The sequence below is a fragment of the Egretta garzetta genome, unplaced genomic scaffold, assembly GCF_000687185.1.
Source record: "Egretta garzetta isolate BGI_Z169 unplaced genomic scaffold, ASM68718v1 scaffold584, whole genome shotgun sequence".
Taxonomy (NCBI): domain Eukaryota; kingdom Metazoa; phylum Chordata; class Aves; order Pelecaniformes; family Ardeidae; genus Egretta; species Egretta garzetta.
This window is the reverse complement of record NW_009259529.1, coordinates 1395006-1405035: the sequence shown is the minus strand read 5'-3', so window position 1 is coordinate 1405035 and position 10030 is coordinate 1395006. Positions and strand designations below refer to the sequence as shown.

At 39.1% G+C, this 10030-nt stretch overlaps 1 protein-coding gene across 1 annotated transcript in view; it reads right to left on the bottom strand.

The window, feature by feature from the left end:
* Window positions 1-8853, bottom strand: part of DDX43 (DEAD-box helicase 43) — a 19230-nt gene extending 10377 nt beyond the window's left edge. Inside the window, exons 1-7 of the mRNA XM_035893104.1 lie at window positions 8790-8853; window positions 7327-7434; window positions 6704-6785; window positions 4940-5096; window positions 4742-4860; window positions 4365-4475; window positions 1933-2074 (exon numbers count right to left, since the gene is read on the bottom strand). Of these exons, the coding sequence (XP_035748997.1) occupies window positions 1933-2074; window positions 4365-4475; window positions 4742-4860; window positions 4940-5096; window positions 6704-6785; window positions 7327-7434; window positions 8790-8853 (783 nt within the window). The remainder of the gene's footprint in view (window positions 1-1932; window positions 2075-4364; window positions 4476-4741; window positions 4861-4939; window positions 5097-6703; window positions 6786-7326; window positions 7435-8789) is intronic.
* Window positions 8854-10030: the final 1177 nt, after the last annotated feature.

Here is a 10030-nt window from a genome sequence, read left to right as displayed (position 1 = left end):
AAACACTTCCCAATTATTCACGCAAAACTCCAATTTCCTTACTTCTGCTTTATGAGCATAAGGTCAAAAGAAAAAAGCACTCGGATTACTGATGGATACTGATTTACACTGAACACAGCAAAAGAAAGCAATCTTCAAATGATATGTATTGTAAACAATCAGAAGGCCATATATGACAGAATTTCCCAGTCTTTCTTCCAAAATCATGAAATACAGCAGGATGTCTTGAATAAATGGGTTCCTAAAAATCTGAATCAAGACTGCAACTAACTTAGTGGCTCTGTCAGGCAAGAAGACAAATTCCCTGCCTCCAATTCACCTTCTGTACACTGTATATTCAAATATAACTATTTTATTTGGGGTTTTTTTGTTTGTTTGGGTTTTTTTAAGCAAACAATTGTATCCCAGACTCTGAGGTTGGAAGTCCTTTGGGAAACAACTGTATCATACCAGCAAATAACACTCAATGCACTTTTGGTCCATTCAGAAGACTCAGTATCTTTAAACGAAAACTGTAAATGAAGCTCTTCAGCAAAGAGCATTCTTCATCCAAGGTGTTAAAAGGTGAAACCTAATAGCCCTCTCTTTTCTCTGAAACAAGGCTCCAAGATTAAATTATTTGTTGGCTGAAAATCAACAACGAAGCTGTGGAAACAGAAAGCATCTTATGTATTAAAAAGTACAAGGAAAAATATATGGTAACATTAAAAAAATATAATTTTGTACGTCCAACTTTTCACATGGGACCTAAAGGAGCACAGCATTTCCAGAAAGTCTAAGGCATGAGACATTAACCACTTCGGAAAACATGGTCCTTACACTGGTTTCAATCTTCTGAAAATATTTAACTGCTAATGGTAGAACAACAAAGGGTTTTCTCTTTGTATCACTGTATTTTTCAATTTGATAGCTAATTCTTTTTAGTAATGTCATACTATAATATATCTGGCACATCCTAAAACATCTGATTTTGGTTACATACATATTCTTTGCTTTACAAAGCAGTGTCTGTTTGTAGTATGGCCACACTTTACCCTTGTAGAGAAAGATTACTAATGTTCCTATAGTTCTCAGAAAGCAGGTTTTCAGGCCCTTTTTCCTCCTGCTTAGCAATTACATGTTATTCTTCTACATGAAGCTACTCTCCTGTCTTCCAATAATATTCTTTTCTTCCAGATGGCCAAATTTCTAATAACGCTATGCCACCACTGGTCTTGCCAGTAAGCTCACAACTATTAGCTAGAATTGGAGCTAACTTGTACAGCATAATGAGTGCTTAACCCTTAGAGGGGAGTGGGTGTTGGAGATAAGGGAGGGAAAGCAGGTCAAGCTGTCAAACTAGGCAACAAGTCACTAGTTAACCAGACAACTCAGAAATAATTTAAATACATGAATGTATTTTACAAAATAGCAATGGTTTTAAGCGTCCAGCACAGCAAAAGGCAGGAATGAAGACATACAGATTCATAATGATGTTTACACAGCTATTTTCCCACTGAGATCAGAAGAAAGTCACCCAAACATCTGAATATCTAACAGTTTGTGACTGGTTCTTACTGCACAAGTTCTAATAAGAACTTGAGTCACTGGTAACCTTTAAAAGAAAAGAAAACTTGGGAAATGCATTTAATCCATTAATAACTGATTTTGACAAAATGAACTTTAAACCAGCAAACATTACTACTATGAAATAACAATTTAGCATCTTTAAAATGCTTACTCTGCTAGAAGCCAGTTTTTTTTTCTAGGGAATATTCCCCATCTGCAATGCAATTATGATTATGAACCATCCCTCCAACACCAATCTCAATGTTAAGATGTATTGTAATTAAGACTTTTAAAAGTTTAAGCTTTAACGAAGTTTTCCTTAAGTTCACACTAAGCCAACCATTTCCCAACTGGTGCATTACTCATTCTGTATCAGCTACTTGCCAGGTATGTTATGCTCTTCAGATTTATGAAGTTGTTCATTTGAAGATCATTCAGTCTGCCAGGAGTAGCAATAACAATATCCACACCTTTCGTAACCACGTTTATCTGTCCTTTTCGGTCCCCACCACCATATATGCAAATACTGAAAAATAAAATGTTTTATGGAAGTAGTGCATTAAGGTTCAACTGAAGTCAATTCTTTTTCAAATAAATGCCACCATGTTGATTAATTTTAAAAAGCATCATCCAGCATTTCCAAGAGGAAGGAATACAGTAGGTGTGACTGACAGTATCACAGTAAATAATGGACTTAACACTGAATGACACTCCCTCAACAGTTCAGCAATAGCTTTCTGCTGAAACTGCAGTGAAAGTAATCATAAAAGGAAGGAAGATAGCTATTAAGCCATGAGTATGTTTTGGATTCTTCTCCAAATATTCACACCAAAAATAGATGAACGCATGAAAGGGTTCACGATTTTTTAAGAAGTACCATCAAAAGTCAGATGTTCTGCTGTTGAAACAATCCACACGCTTGGTAAGGTATTAGGCTTACAAACAAACTTAACACACTCTGTAAAACTCCCTAGTATTTTTGGGAAGGAAGAAGAATGTACGTTTCAGTATTTGATGACTAAAAGAGCAACTCTGAATGCTATACAAGCCCTAAAAGTAAGTTTCAGAGTACAGCAATTTCTGGTTTAATAGCTTAAATCAAGACCTACACCCTCAGCAGGTTTGTGGATGAAACCGAATTGGGGGAGCGGTCGATACACTAGACGGCTTGGCTGTTACTCAGAAGGACCACAGAAGGCTAGAGAAATGGGCCAACAGGAATCCCATGAAATTTAACAAAAGCAAAGGTGGGGGTGGAATTACCCCATGGCTGAGGGCCAACATGCTAGAAGATGGCTTTGCAGAAAAGAGTCCCCCACAAAATCCTTCTCTCTAAATTGGAGAGCTATGGATTTGATGGGTGGACTGGTTGGTGGATAAGGAATTGGTTGGATGGTTGCATCCAGAGGGTACCATGGGGTCTAGACGACAGATGCCAAAAATGAGCTGAAGCATAGGTCAGAGACTGAACTTACTAAGTATCAGTTTGATTTACACTGCAGACCTTCCCACATTCATTAGGAGGATGTTTTCCTCTGAACCTCCTAATAAGTTACATAAACAAATTATGTACACTCAAAAAATTATGTATCCTTAAAACCTGTGTTTTGGAAAATGATCTTACATAGTATTTTTTTTTATATGTAATACTTAATCTTCAAGAATTAATACAAGAGAAAAGTTAAGAAGCAGAATACTAGTAAAAATACTGCATCCAGCTCTGGGGTCCTCAGCACAACAAGGATATGGACCTGTTGGAGCAGGTCCAGAGGAGGGCTACAAAAATGATCTGAGGGCTGGAGCACCTCTCTTATGAGGACAGGCTGAGAGAGTTGGGGCTGTTCAGCTTGGAGAAGAGAAGGCTGTGGGGAGACCTGATTACAGCCTTTCAGTACCTAAAGAGGGCCCATAGGAAAGATGGGGAAAATCTTTTTAGTAGGGCCAGCTGTGACAGGGCAAGGGGTAATGGTTTTAAACTAAACCAGGGTAGGTTTAGACTGGATATAAGGAAGAAATTCTTTACAATGAGGGTGGTGCAACACTGGAATGGGTTGCCCAGGGAGGTAATGGAGGCCCCATTCCTGGAAATATTCAAGGCCAGGTTGGATGGGGCTCTGAGCAACCTGATCTGGTTAAAGATGTCCCTACTCACTGCAGGGGGGTTGGACTATATGACCTCTAGAGGTTCCTTCCAACCCAAAACATTCTATGATTCTATGAAAAGACTTGTGTGTGCAAGAAACTGAACATTATTCAGCACAGAAAAGAAAGCCAGCTGTCTACTATGGAGACAACAGCCAGCAGGTTGAGGGAACTTGTTATTCCCCTTTCTTCAGTATTTGTGAGACCACGCCTCAAGCACAGTATCCAGTTTTTGTACCCCCTGCCTCTATTACAAGACAGATATATCCATACTGGAGTAGGGCCAGCATACAGCTACCAAGATGGTGAAGAGGATGGAGTGCATGATGTGAGAACCTGGTAACCAGGCTCGTTCAGCCTGAAGAGGAAAAGGCTCAGGGAGATCTTATTGCTGTCTACAGCTACCTAACAACAAGGTGCTGAGAAGACACAGCCAGACTCTTCCCAGCTGTCCACACAGAAGGGCAGAAGCAATGGACAAAGCTGCAACACAGAGAACTCCAACTATGCAGGAAATAGATTTTCACCATAGAGTAGTCAAAACTGGCATTCTAAAAAGTGGGAAAATACAAACTCTTTATTTACAACCTTCCCCTCCCCCCTTTAGTAGGTGAATTAAAGCAACAAGTGGCAGGGAAAAAATTACTTAATAAGCAAGTGAGAAGTAAGATTACCTTTTAATTCCTTTGTATGTGTACTTCAAACACTCTGCCTCCACTTGAAGTGCCAGTTCTCGAGTGGGAGCAAGGACTAACATTCCTGGCCCCCCACGCTGATCTTTGGATCTGCAATAAATCATCTTTAGAATGTGCGCATATAAGGCTAGGCAAAGTCAATCATATCTGACATTGAGTATTTTTATCCTGTTCTAGACTTTCTAAGTACACTGCTACTAACGGAATCTATGGTGACAAGTTTGGTACTTATTCCACCAGGTTTCTGATTTTTTTTGAAATGTATGATTTATTTTCTTTACTAGAAAACCATTACATGGGGGGATGGGAGGGAAGTACGCACAGCTAAACAAGGCAGACATGTGAGCAGTGCTTACACTGGTTGTGAAGTCAAGTGAATGAATCCAGGCATTAAGTACGCTAATGTCTTCCCAGTACCAGTCTGTGCTATACCAATAAGATCAATTCCTTGGAGTATGATCGGCCATGCCTGGGACTAACATAAAACAACAAATACTTAAATGTACTTTTTTCTTAAGCTTCAGTTAAGAGAGTCATCAAAACTGAAGAAGTACCTGAATTGGTGTAGGCTTTTGAAAACCAACTTTTCTTATATTAGCCATAATATCAGGATAATGCTCAAATACATCTTCAAATTTACAAACAGGGTTGGGAATGCGGCGCTTTTCACCTTCTTTTAAGTCATCACAAATTATATTATTATTTTCTTTCCTGCATAGAATTAAAGAGGTGCAATTGCTTTAAAGTCCTGTTATCTGAAAAAGTAGAGCTAACATAAAAGACTGCCTTTCTGACATTTTTTTTTTTTAATTCCTGGAACAACAAAAGCCAAGTTCAGGCTCTTGAATGAGACTTACAACTATTTTTTTAACCTTTAAGAAAGCCTTACTACAGAAACTCTTCTCCTGGAGGCATCAATTACCATTCTTTCTTAAGAATGACTAATTTGAAGTTATATATGGATATTAACATTAACTGCAGTCCTTTCATATCAGACATCAGTTATATTCTATTACAAATTAAATAACTCTGACAAGTTTTTAAAGCTAAAGGCAACCTAAAACTCTGAGGAATGGATTGGAACCCTATATTCGGACAAAAGCCTTAGCAAAATATATTCGGAGCAGCTCCCTGGATGCTCTAGAAAATACAAACAGAGCAGTTTAGAAAAGAGAACACAGTCAGTAAGACAAGCTCCAAGAAAAAAATCCACTCAAAACCGAAACCAAACCAAACCCCAAACACAGTAACACACACAAAAAGCTACATAAAAACTGAGGTACTGAGGCTCCCCCCAATTAAGAGGTATTAACACACCTAAGTAATTTATCTTCATTCCAGTCTTGTACTCTTCTGAAGACTCCATTCGGCAAATAGTTTTACTACAAGCAGGGTGTGGGCTAGGAAATGAATTGGTAATGCAACCTCTCCTCATGTTTATAAAAATAATTGTTTTTCCAATTACTGTCTTTTTTTCCTTAAAGCAAATAGATTAGATGAAAAAGGAAACACATTCCTTTACAAGTGCTATTCCTCAATGCATGTTCTGAGCCTACAGAACAATGTCCTGTTGCTCTTGACTAGCTCTACCAATAACACGTACATATAGTGTAAGGAAACAGGTGTCAATTCCATGCTTTGCTCACTGTGGCAAGGTTTCTCTGGTGGGCATGCAAGAGAAAAAACAGACAGCATGCAAAAAGAAAAGGAATGAAAGGTAATGCTTCGAGAACATTCACCAACTTCATCAGAACTACTGAAAAGGGTTGAAACTATTACCAGGGCAAAGTAATGATGTAGATGGCTGGATCAAAACGAATGGACACAGGCAACTGAGGCATGTGCTCACCAGGATGTTCTTGTAAAGACAAGACAGATAGATAGGAAAACAAGAGTAACAGAAGTCGAAATTTGTTTTGAAGATGGTATTCAACTAAAATATATGGGGGAAAAAAATGGCAGCTGAGAGGTATTCAACATGTGAACAATAAGATTTGGAAGGACCTAGAAAACATGAACACGCTGTCTCACGAAATGCAAAGAAACAGCCAAAAGCCAATGAACTGACTTGATTTTTTTTTCCCTTCTGAAAGTCAATCAAATCATTTTAGAAAAGCAGTTAATCCCTAAAGTTAATTTTCCAAACCACTAATAATACCTCGTCTGCTAGTTACTATTTACTTCATAAGAAGATTTAAGTTATTACAAGACCCTAACATTAATGCTTCTGTCTCAGTATTTCATCTCCCACGTTCTGGGCTTTATACCTTAATAGTTATTTTTGCCAAGCAGATGATTCCCTACAGAAATGATCTTACCGCCACAGTTCCACTTCGTCTTGTGACATAGATGCAGTCCTGGACGATTCTTTATAGAAGTTTTTCTCAATTGGAGGCAAGTCTTAAACAATCAGAAAAAGTAAGCTTGAGTCAGTATGAAATGCTACAGATTCAGCATAAGTCTGCTAGAGCTCAAGATGGAAAACCCAAACCCCAGACTTTGCCTTATACTAGACTACTCAAAAAGCGGTGGAAGACTACTGCTGGTCATGTAAAAGACAAAGGCTGAGACAAACACTTAAGTATTTGCAAAAGAACCACTTCTCTGCATTTCAAGTTCTAACTAATTCCTACTAACCGTTACAGTATAATACTTAACAATTCTCAGATTTTTGCTGTGGCCACATACAAAACAACGGCATTTTCAAAGGGTGAAGTCAAAATACCAACTGAGTAGCAAGTTTAAGTCTTCACACAGAAACTACAGCGTCCTCCACGACTGTGCTGACAAATGCTGACCTGGTCACTTCACTGCAAATACTTAACGAACTTGGGCACTGAAAGATTCAGTCGTATCAAAGCAAGAATTAAAAACATTTAAGCATTCGACAGGTTTATCATATGATAAACAAGTACCATAAAATAAAAATTTTAAAACTAACCTGCCCACTTCATAGCTTCATATTTAGCTTTGTTTTCTCGAAGAGAGGCCCAGTTAATCACCGCTTGCTTTGGGTTATTTTCAGGCTTGATGAAGTCCAAAGTTCTTCCTGCAGAGTTAGTACCAACATGCTGCTGTTTGATGGAATCTGTTGGAGGGTGGGGGAGAACCCCCCCACCCAAACCAAACATGTTGGTTTATTTTTCTATTGTAGGGTCTCTCATGTGATTTTGAATAGACATGAAGCATTTAAATAGAAAATTCTTTCCTAGGTCTTAGCCTGAAACATTGGTAAAACCTGTACAAATCCATTTCTGATTAAAAAAGCAGCATTTCAAACATCTTTAGCTACTTAAAGAAAGGAATGACAGGTTCCAAAATGCTGTTCCTCCAGCTATAAATAAGGTTTGTTGTGCAGCAGGCTTTTAAAAAACTTGTGAACCTAGTAGATAATATGCAGACAGAAAGCTTTATTTTTAACAGCTACAAGAACAAGGTTTACTTCTAAAGCATTCAACGTCACCACAATAGAGTTTCAGTGCAGTTACACTCTATACATCTTTTTTGATGAGGTCAACACTTCTTAAGAAAGAAAGGTTTTATGCTGAAGATATAAATGACAACACAGTTACGTATTAATGGAAAAGCAGGAAACATGGGGAAAACACGGTCACATACACTAAGGAAGTGTTAACTATTTCTATCCTCTTGAAACACACTCGTCCACCTTCTGGGGCACTTCTAAAACCGAAGCTCACAACTACTCCATTCCTATTCTAATGCTGGAACCTAACTCCTGGATCCCTTCTTCCTCATCAGTGCCTCAGATCAACAACTATGATGGATGTTGTATGTGCTCCCAATGACTTTTTACACAGGCAAACAAGACAAATACCAATAACATAAGCAGCATCTCAACATACAATTATTACATACATGTATATAAAAACAGATACAGTTAACACAATAAAGCCTAGAAAGTGAGGCATGATGTGCAATGTCAAATCTTAAATGCTAAGTTCCTATGAAAGTAGTAAGAAGTCAGCATCATCCATGCTATAATCAGTACGTTTGCTTTATAGATAACATTTATAAAACCTTATTGAATTTTAATACAGCACAGATACTACGTTAATACTTAAACTAGAACAAATACTTTTATTTTGGGGGAATCAGACTGATAATGCAAGAAACGAAGTAGTGTAACATTCTGCATTCATTAAGATTGTTGAAAACAGAGAGAAACAGATTTTCACAGAAGTTTGTCAGTTTGGGGGGGGGAAACTTCATAGCTGAGAAAGGAAAATGTCTAGCTATTTCTCTTTTAAGGAGGTATGCCATTGTCCAAGACCAAGGTGAAACTTAACTCGCTTCACTAAAATACTAACAACAGAAAAACACTTCAGCAAACTACCAAATATAAGGAAAGACAATCCACACTTCCCCCCCAACCACATTTCTTACCTTTCTCAGTCCCACCTCTACTGTAGTTTTGTCCAGATCTTTTAACAGCATCATCAATCAACATCTTGGCTTTGTTTTGCACAGCAACGCTGCCAAAAATCTTTACTTCAGCTTCATAGGTTCCCTTTATAACCTATATTCATAAAACCTGAGTTTTTTAATACTGCAAAGACAAACATTATATAAGAATATATACTGAAAACAGTCTGATTTTTTTCTGAATTTGAACTTCTCGGGGAAAGGCCCTTTAATTTCCTACACATAAAAAAAGGAAATTAATGCATACTTAAGGAAAAAAAAAATCAGTAAGCTTTTCCTACTTCCACATACCAGTCTAGTTACACTCTTAATTCCACTTCCTTTTTACCAATTCTTGTAAAAGAGTAGAATTATTACAGCTACTGCAACACTCTTCAACATTCTGCAGTAACTCTGATTTTCACTGAAGCAAAACCAAGTATGTTCCAAACAGAGTCCAGACTTGGATGACACGCAGCACATGGTACCTTTATCCTGGAACCTGAAGAATCCTCAAGTTCTCTTATCTTAGTTCCGCCCCGACCTGTTATAAAGATACACCTCAGGTATTACAGAGATTTAGGTCGAACTGTCAAAACCTACACGTGGTAACTGTATTTTGGTTGTGACCAAAACTTAAGACATTCATGTTAGTGCACACATCCATAAACAAAAGAACTTGTAACACCAAACTGTTGGAAAATGGAGGTAACTTTTGGCAATTAACCAAATGTAAGCTGCCCAGGAACGGGGCGGGAGGGCAGGCACCTCAGCTAAAGAGATGGGAAAACCAGCTCAAGACTCACGCAACTGGAAAGGGGCTTCAGCCCACACACAGACTGCTGGCCATGAGAAACAGAACCCCACCACTTTAGGGAGGAAAAGCTCCGCCACCCTGTCAAGTGGGAGAGCTCCACCCTTCAGCCAGTACTTAGCAAAAGCATCCTGCCATCAGCTGTGGAAGGGGGATCGCAAGGGGCCGGGGCCCTTCCACGGCCAGGGAAACAGAAGGCAGCGATGCACCTCCTCAGGGCACAGAGGGACGGACAGGGACCCACACGAACAAACCTCTCCGCGGCCGGGTCCTCTCCTCCTCCCCCACCCCCTCACCTCAGCGGGCCAAGCGCCCCGGGGGGTGGGGGGGCGGCCATTATTACCTATGAGAGCCCCGACCAGGGCGCTATCGAGGCGGAAGCAGAGGGGCGCCGCGGCGTCCCAAGCTT